At 41.5% G+C, this 10,000-nt stretch overlaps 1 protein-coding gene across 4 annotated transcripts in view; it reads left to right on the top strand.

The window, feature by feature from the left end:
* LOC128607100 (protein unc-13 homolog C) overlaps window positions 1-10,000 on the top strand; it is a 179,760-nt gene that overhangs the window by 16,992 nt on the left and 152,768 nt on the right. For 3 of the 4 annotated variants that reach the window (XM_053623744.1, XM_053623741.1, XM_053623743.1), the window contains one exon: window positions 4,113-4,184. The exons of the other annotated variant lie outside the window; for it this stretch is intronic. In XM_053623744.1, the coding sequence (XP_053479719.1) occupies window positions 4,113-4,184 (72 nt within the window). The remainder of the gene's footprint in view (window positions 1-4,112; window positions 4,185-10,000) is intronic. 4 annotated transcript variants of the gene reach the window in all.

Raw genomic sequence — 10,000 nt, 5'->3', positions numbered from 1 at the left:
ACGTTTCATAAATAATGATTCTTTTATCCATTGTAAAGTCTTTTCATGTTTGTTTATAATCATTTACTGCATTTTTTTTGGACATTTTTAGAGGATGTTTTTAGTCTTTTTTTTTTTTCATGTGAGATTTTTTAATTTTCCCTGAAATTGCTTTGTTTTTTTTGTTTTTTTTTTAAATTATAAATGTTTAACTCAGTATAAAAAGTACAAGCATTGATTCTGTATTCATTTATATCTTGCATGTTTAAAAAAAAAAAAAAAAAAAAAAAAAAAAAAAACAACGCTGCCTGGGTAAGTACGGGTCGCTCTTGTGTCGTTTTGGGACTTGTGCGTGTTCTACATGCCATTCCCTCATTGGCCCATATTTATTATGGGGGATATTTTTCCGTGAGTTGTCAGATTTCCTGCGACCCCAAAAACTCTCAGCCTTTCATCTAGAAAGGGCTGAAGATGGCAAATAAATAAAAGACAAAAACGAAGCCTGAGAAATGTTGACAACTCCACCCAAAAATATATCAGAGGACTTCATTGACTTCTAACTGAACTGTGCGTGTCCTCAAAGCGTGCAGCGGGGGAAAAAGTCTCTTACCGTGCCAGATGAAGTCAGTGCTGTGTATGGCAGGTCGTGTCTCAGCTATCCCATCATGCCTCTGCCTGTCTGATTAATTCGGGATGCAGAACAGAGAACCCGGCTGTGTCCGATTTTGCTCTCTAACAGGCGTCTTGGGGTCAACAAAGGCGGAGCTTAAATTAAACCTGGCCAGCCAATTGCAAAGTCGATCATACAACTCTTAGAAAAAAAAAAAAAAGAGTTCTACATGGGTTCTTTGGACAAAACCAAAGAACATTTGAGGGTTCTAGAGTACCTTGAGCACTATTAGGGAAATGGGTTCCTTAAAGATTCTTCGGATAGGTAAGAGTTCCTAAAAGAGGTTTATATTGAAAACGGGTCTATCAGCCATCCTCAAGGGTAGTGGATGGAATCTTTTTTGGTTCCTTTGAGAGAATCGTTAAAGGTTTTCCGAGGTTTTCTGCCGATTTTGTAAGGTTCTCCCTCAGAGAGACGAATGGAAATACACTTGAGGGTTCTAGATTTTCTGTGTTTCTAAAAATGTTTTTCTAAGGTAAGCAATATATCAAGCCCGACTTGAAAATGAAAAGAAAAATGAAAATTGCTAATAGAACCATCACTCTTAGGAAAAAAGGGTTCCTCAAGAATTTATTGGCTTGCTAAGATTCTCACCTTATTAAAGAGGGTTTACTTCGGGGTGGGTTGAGGCTCCATTCAGCACCCCAAAAGGGTTCTTTGTTTGGTTCTTCTGGATAGCCCTACAAATGAGACTATCACTCTCATAGAAAGTTGCAAAGTGTAAAACACTTTGAGGAACTTTTTCTCTGGTTCCCCCAGAGATACAAACCTACGAACCCTCAGGGGTGTTAGCTGGAACGGAGTATATGATCCAGTTTGTTATTGGCTGAATAAATGTGACATAAGCTCTGGCGCCTGTGTCCCAGGGATGCGTGTGATTTGAGTGGATGAGGACAGGTGAGCGAACCGGGTGTGTACGGCAGGGAATAAGAGCTGCTCTTAAGGCCGTTATGTGTTAATTAAGTGAAATTAACAAACATACCCGACCTTATTCATCTGTGCGCTTCCATTTTATGGCATTGCCTGCAGCAAGCCTCAATCACGCCGCTGCATGCTGATTACTGTACACTTACATAAACGCATAACGAGTTCATGTACAGGTTCGAGTCGCCCCGCTCCCACTCCTCCCTCTGTTTTCTGGTGCCTGTCGCTCACTGTGAACCTCACGTCTTTACCACCATTGGCTACTCGCGGCTCGATAACTGGTAAAGACAAATTTATATACTATCCTGCACCTCCTATTTGTACACTTATCCTTCTTATCTATTTCTGTCTCTTTCTCTCGTTCTCCCTTTGTCTCTTCCTCTCTATAGTCTATCCGTACATCCCCACATGTAGGTTAGGGGTTGCACGACGACTAATTTTGACTAGTCGAGCAGTCATTCAAAAAAGTAGTCGACCAGTCCTCTTTTCCGTAGCTGAAAACAAAATCTGTTTCGGGACATCACTAGTTTTTTTTTTTCGTATTTAAGCGAAGAACGCGTCAAGCCACACTTCAGTTCGGGCGACAAATTGCATTTCCAGCTTCAAGACTACAATGTTAACGATGAAAGAAAAGAAATCGGCGCGACACAGCAGCGTCGGGGACGCTTTAACCCCGTCTCGCTCTTCGGCTAGCGTCCGATAATGACATAACGAGTCTGGATAGTCCTCTTTGAGCCGGTATGCGCCGCTGATCTGATTCTAAACTGGCTGAGAGGGAGTGGATAGTGATGTGCAACCCGCGGCTCTGAAAGCGATCTTTCACACGGTACCATTCACGACGCCACAGTGCAAGGATTTTTATTTATTTATTTGACGTTTTACTCAGCTTTAAGTTTCCCCCGAGCACACTGAGCGGCTTCCTTTACCGTCTGCCTGTCTAGTCGACATCCCCACGGCGGCGGATGTGCTGGTTGACTAGTCTATGCAACCCCTAATGTAAGTGTGAGGTCAGTGTTTCGCAGCTGACTTCACATGGATAGTGTGAGTCGTGCCGTCGTCCGTGTATAAGAATCGTAGCACATCGTGCATACGGGAATTTTTAAAAACGAAGGATGTTTATTTAGACAGTAAAAGCATGAGTGAAATTTGATTTGTAATGCATGTTTGGAGGCCATGTAAGGGCTGTATTTACAAGTATACTACTTTTAAAAAAAAAAAAAAAAAACAACACTCTGCTTCTGAGAAATTGAAGCGCATTATGAAGCTCAGCATGGCAGTCAATATATCACTACAGATGACCCGAACACTACAACCCTGACAGGGTAAATCTCCGATTCATTCGTCACTTCGCTTACTAATGAAATATTTTCCTTTTCTTTCCTGCTCCGCTTTCATTACTTCCTCTGAACGACATAGGCTTTGGTGAGTATCTGTCTTTTTTGTGTCATTTTTAATCGTGCTAATTGCTCTAGTCGATAATAAAGTGCTAATTTAGAGTCGGAAAGCGTGGCATAGCGATTACTTGAAATTGCTTGTGAAGGTTTAAGAGGTGATAGAAAAGAAATACGAATGTTTTTATCGCCTTAAAAAGGTGAAGATTGTTGCATTCTGGGGATTGTTGTAATTGAAAATGTTTTTTTTTTTAATTTAATTTAATTTTTTTAAATTAATAAAGGTTCCTGAACTTTTTCTCTACAGGATTTTATATGTTGCTGTTGTTCTTTTGGATCTGACAGCGCTCTCAGAATTTGTTTACATTGGAATAGGGTTTGTTTTGGCTGTATGGTGAATTCAGGCCTGATGTGACCTGGACAGTTAGTTTAGAAATATCAGGATGTTTATGTCAGAACCATATCTTGTATATGTTCCTATTTTTAAGCCATTTTTCCCCCCTAATGTTGCGTGATATTGCACGATATTGCACACCTCCTGCAAGTTTACGCAGTCTGTGTAAAATATGGCCAGTATGACAACACTGTAACGTTGCATTTTTCTTTTCTTTTTTTTTTCTTTCCTGTTGTTATTTTTTTATTATTATTTATATCTTATATTCGACTGAAGCCTCTGTGAGAATTAAGACTTTCAGTGTGCATGTGATAAAGTTTTTGGGTCTTGAGTTGTCATATTTGTGACTAATGTTCTTCAGACAGATATTTCAGGATCCACTATTTATTTTTGACGTGAGTTGAGTTTTTGGCCAGTTGTTGTTACAGAAAGCTTGCCATGATATCACATCCCTTCATAAATCGTCGCCTACCCTAGCCATCGACTACTGCAGAGAGAAATGCAAATACAGACTAGATAGTAAAAACCACATTACAAAACTTTACGACTTTACAAAACTTTGCCCGTCGGGTCTGTTAACGTAATTCCGAGCGGTGCGGTTAGCTCGGCCGTGTCGTGGCAGTATGCTGCATTTATAGCACTCACAAGACAGGCATTGATTCAGTTAAGAGCTTCGACAGAGGCAGCATGCTGATTTGCAGAGCGGTTTTGATGTGAAATGTGATTTGTGTGTAATGCGTGCTGTTCTCTGCAGACCTTGGCTGCTCGAAAGGCAGGCATCTCGTTTGCACTTGTGACCAGATCCACCCTGAACAACGAGGACCTGGTAAGTGGTAAAGACACAATCCACAATGGACAATCACGCACACGCTCCGTCCGAGAGGAAAGACGACACACACCTGCATGCATACAGGCGCTCGCGTGCAGGTGAAAACACACATACTATCACTGCTTTTTTTTTTCACTGAAATCAAACTGACAAGTCAGTAACAGTCTGATACTGATAGAATGAACAGATCATAACAAACAGGAAGTGTGGAAAATGTAAATCTGTGGAGACACTATTGAAACAGGAAGTAAACAAAAGAGGAGTATGTGTCTATAAATTGTAATGTCTAGCTCATATGACTGCGCTGGATAATAAATCTATGACAACACATGCACTCATAGTGACTTCCAGTGACTTCCTTCTTCTTTTGACCTGAAGATCTTTATGTAACACAGTAAAATCACAGACACACCCACATTCCCTTCTATGGCCTTTAGACCATGCCTCCAGTCAGAGCTGCTCTCATTATCGTAATAAAGCCTTTAAAACCTGCCCATTCAGAGCTCCTTTCATTTCCGTATACAGACTTAAAGACACACCCACATTACCATATAAGGCCTTTAAAACCTGCCCATTCAGAGCTCCTTTCATTTCCGTATACAGACTTAAAGACACACCCACATTACCATATAAGGCCTTTAAAACCTGCCCATTCAGAGCTCCTTTCATTTCCGTATACAGACTTAAAGACACACCCACATTACCATATAAGGCCTTTAAAACCTGCCCATTCAGAGCTCCTTTCATTTTCCACATATGGACTCTAATAAATGACCACATTCGTAAGGCCTTCAAAACGCACTTAAATATGGAACTTTATGGTCTTGAAGACACGCTCAAATTTCCAAGTCAAAGACACACCTACTGAGCTGCTCTCATTTCCAAATATGGACGCAAAACATGCCCACATTCTCATCCGTAGCCTTCAAGGCCTACTTACTCACCAGCCACGCTTATAACCATATATGGATGTAAAGACACGCCCAAATTTCTACCAATAGCCTTTAAGTCAGGCTTACTCTTCTGCTGTACTTATTTACATTTTTGGATTTGGCCCACTTTCCCATCTATGTCCCATGCGATGGTGTCATTTCCATATTTGGATGCACAGTAAGGACATGCCCATACTTCCGTTTATGGCTGGCCTTTAGGTCACACCCATTCACAAGCCACTCTCATTACCATATATGGACTCTCGTTTCCTTATATCTACTCAAAGACACACCTACATTCCCTATCAGTGGCTTACATAAACATCTATTCATAGTTTTCACATTCTTATAGGAACACCCCCTGGTGGGCAAAACACGGCTTTCTTCCGCTGCCAGATTTATTTTGCCAAAATGCCAGACAGGTGTCGTTCAGTCGGATGCACTGACAGTTTAAACAGTAGGAATGGTTTACCTGACACTGAAAAAAAGTTTTGATTGGATTTATATCATTAGATATTGTGTTAACCTAACCAAAATATCACTGCCCTAGAACTCAGACTACACTGAATGTTCGCTAATTAGCACTGACCTTTGCTCTGACAATGAATAATTTCTCTGGCAGGGACTTCGCTGTTTTCAGTGACTGAAATACACGCGGCGGATGCTGGACATGGATTACAAGTGCCCAAAACTTCTAGTTTATTTGAATACCTTTTGTTTTTCTTCTTTTGAGAGGTGATCAAAACATCCGTAGCTTGAAACAGAGGGAAAATTGACAGACCTGTGCTGCGGTTCCATGGAGTGTCCAGTGTTGGCTGCTATTTTGGAACGGTGTTTTGCCCTCCAGGTCTCCGCGCCAGTCATGTGACTGAAAACTGTGAATTCACCAGCTACTTTCATTTCCATATATATATATATAGAGAGAGAGAGAGAGAGAGTCAAAGACATGCCCACTTTTACAGTGCTGATGTGTTGTGCAGATGTACTTTATTAAAACAGGACGGTCCTTTGAGAATCACCGATCAACTGAGTGGCGTTAACATGTAACTGCTGAAACTGCTGAAAAGTCTTCAGCCAGAGATAACGTGACTGTAATATTTCTGGAAGACACTCCAGTGGGCGCAGCAGATGCAGGGAGGTTTTGGTGCATCATTTTTTTATGCTGAGGCTTCACTGATTCCACTTTTAATTACTGAGCTGTAGGATAAGTTCTGTGGTCACGCCAGCAATGCAATAGAGGAATAAGAGAATCTGAATCAATGAAGAGAGAGAATTACTCCTCTTTTCTGCTGACCTTCATCCCTCGCTCTCAGCATTAATTGAACACAACCAGATGAATCAATCCTTCTAGTGATGAAAGCTCTGCTTTTGATCTGTCTGGCACTGGAACGTTACTGCCTGTCTGATCCACTTCAGCATTCCTGAATTTGCTAATTCAGGTTTTTGTTTAGTTTGGATTGGACATTTTTCAAGCCTTGTCCAAATGAAACAGTGATTGTGGTATGTTTGTGAAACATTTTATGGATTAGACTAGAGATTAGACAGGCATTTCAGAGTTGTTTGGACTCGGATTTCTTTTTTTTTTTAATTATTAAAAGGTTTGAGACAGATCATTTAGCGAACTCTAATCGATACTGTATTTCAGGTTTGTTTAGATTGGATTTTTTTTCTCCATTGGATATGTTTGGATAGGACATAATATAATGCTTCTGACCTCTCACACACATTTCAAAGTTCATTTGGATTAGACTGACAGATTGGACTTGTTTCTGGTTTGTTTGGATCGGACAGGTATTTCAGGTCTCGTTTGAATTAGATTGGCATTTCCGAGTTCGCTCTGATTACACAATAATTTCAGCATTTTGTTTGTTTAGATTGGACTTTTTCAGGGTTTGTTCAAATGAATTGTTTCCAGAATTGGTTTAATGACTTTATAGCTAATATGTATTGATTGGACAGTCTTCATTTACATTGGACTGTTATTGAAGGATTGGTTTTCTGCTCTTGTGTGGATTGGACGGTCAGTTAATGGGATTGGTCAGATATTTTCGAAGTTGTTTGACCTGGACAGACAGTATTTGAATGAGTTTCTATTGGATAGTCATTAAGCTTTGTTGATTCGGGCTCTGTTTATCTGGAGTGTTCGGACATGGCTGTTTTTTCCCGCACACATCCTTCAGTTCCGGACCTTATCGACTTACAGTTATCGACTCGTGTCGAGGTTGTGCCGTGATGTCTCACTGATCTCTTCATTCCCACGAAAAGCACAAGAGATACACTAAAGCGGGACGGAACGACAGTAAAGTCTGATTAGAAGAAGAGAAGTAGGCTGTAGCGCAGATCTGGGAAGCGGGCTGAGCAGATGTTGGAGTGTTATTAACTGTCGCGAGAACAAAAAAGAGATGGAGCGAAAATGAATTCCTCTGGGAGATCACGGTCTAAAAATGGCTGCCGTAGCCATATGGCAGGAGTGTCCAAAGCTTTCTTATCAGGGGCCAGATGGAGATATGGAAATATGGGTCACAGGTAACAGTCTATCTGTACTAATATAAGTAAAGAGTATCAGCGTTCACTCGGACTTTTATTTGAAGAGAACAGCTTACAAGAACTTCCTGCTGTCTTTTATAAAGCAATGCTGGATGTCAGGTCGACACAGCCTTTGAACTCCGATTCCCAGAATGCACCGCCGCCTACAAACATGGCGGAAACGGACTACATCTCCCAACTCTCAGTCTGAGTCCAGAGTACTAAAGACTATCAGATGTTACCAATCACACACATACACACCACCCTTTTAAGTGCTCGTAGTGCTTCATAGCAGTGTTCAAAATGCAGGTTTGAGTACTGCTGTAGTCTGAGGGATGGAATACATGCTTGCTGAATTCGTTTCGTCTTACAAATGTGTTAGGAAAACCCCGAAGAGAGAAAGGATCACACTGTACGATGAGATCTACATCCTAAGATAGCGCGTCGTATGTTCACACTCGCTGTAATGAATCTAGCAGCTCCGGACCATTTTTTAATTGGAAACCTTCCCCTTAATTACCCGACAACAGCGACAGGAGCACAGGGTCATTAAAAGCGTGCGCGGAAAGTTTTCTCGCAAAACTTTTCTCCTTAAGTGTTCTTCATTAACGTTTAGCATTATTAAAGCACCGTTGTACACGCACCGTGCCACACAGGCCTTTTGTTAGCTGACGCCTGCGCTACAAAGGGCACTAATTACACAAAGAGAAACACACACGCAGTATAATGGAGTGGAGTGTAATGTGATTTATTCCCGCTAATCGACACTCGACTCATAAAGACGTGTGTGAGACCGCGATTTTATTCACCATGCGCTGATTTCATCAAATAAATGAAACAGGAGAGAGAAGGTGGAGTTTCAGTAAAGTGAAGAATCTCTCTCTCTCTCATTCTACTTTTAACTCTCTCTCTCTCTCATACACACCGTCTTTCCTTTCTCTTGTATTTTTGTCATTTTCTTTCTCTCATCCAAACACACGTCACTTCTCTGTCTCTTTTCTGTTCTCTCTCTTGTTTTCTCTCTGTTTGTATCTTATCTCTCCCCTTTTATACTTTTCATTCTTCTCTCACCCATCATCTGCTTTCTTTCTCTCTCTCTCTCTCTCTCTCTCTCTCTCTCTCTCTCTCTCTCTGTGCTATAAACAGACAGATTTGTGGATGCACGTTCATCGCTCTACTTCATGTGGAGGCTAAAAGTTGTGACAGATTTACAGATGTTCTCTCCCTGCCTGAGGTCACAGGACCTGCTCTGAAACACTTCGAGTGTAAAATAACGGCCGTTAGTCTCAGTACTTCGTCCAGCACCGTCTGTGTGTGTGTGTATGTGTGATGTGTGATGTGTGTGTGTGTGTGTGATGTGTGTGCGTGTGTGTGTGTTTTCGACTCTCCTACGTGTTTATTCGACTCTCCTACGAGTTTATTCGACTCTCCTACGTCTTTATTCGACTCTCCTACGTGTTTATTCGACTCTTCCACGAGTTTATTCGACTCACCCACGAGTTTATTCGACTCACCCACGAGTTTATTCGACTCTCCTACGTCTTTATTCGACTCTCCTACGTGTTTATTCGACTCTCCCACGAGTTTATTCGACTCACCCACGAGTTTATTCGACTCTCCCATGTCTTTATTCGACTCTCCTACGTCTTTATTCGACTCTCCTACGTGTTTATTCGACTCTCCTACGTGTTTATTCGACTCTCCCACGAGTTTATTCGACTCACCCACGAGTTTATTCGACTCACCCACGAGTTTATTCAACTCTCCTATGTGTTTATTCGACTCACCCACGAGTTTATTCGACTCTCCTACGTGTTTATTCGACTCTCCCACGAGTTTATTCGACTCATCCACGAGTTTATTCGACTCACCCACGAGTTTATTCAACTCTCCTATGTGTTTATTCGACTCACCCACGAGTTTATTCGACTCTCCTACGTGTTTATTCGACTCTCCCACGAGTTTATTCGACTCACCCACGAGTTTATTCGACTCTCCTATGTCTTTATTCGACTCTCCTACGTCTTTATTCGACTCTCCTACGTCTTTATTCGACTCTCCTACGTGTTTATTCGACTCTCCCACGAGTTTATTCGACTCTCCTATGTCTTTATTCGACTCTCCTACGTGTTTATTCGACTCTCCCACGAGTTTATTCGACTCACCCACGAGTTTATTCGACTCCCCTACGTCTTTATTCGACTCTCCTACGTGTTTACTCGACTCTCCTACGTGTTTACTCGACTCTCCTACGTGTTTACTCGACTCTCCTACGTGTTTATTCGACTCTCCTACGTGTTTATTCGACTCTCCTACGTGTTTATTCGACTCTCCTACGTGTTTACTCGACTCTCC

This window comes from Ictalurus furcatus, chromosome 4, assembly GCF_023375685.1.
Source record: "Ictalurus furcatus strain D&B chromosome 4, Billie_1.0, whole genome shotgun sequence".
Lineage (NCBI taxonomy): Eukaryota > Metazoa > Chordata > Actinopteri > Siluriformes > Ictaluridae > Ictalurus > Ictalurus furcatus.
This window is presented reverse-complemented; position numbering and strand designations above follow the sequence as displayed.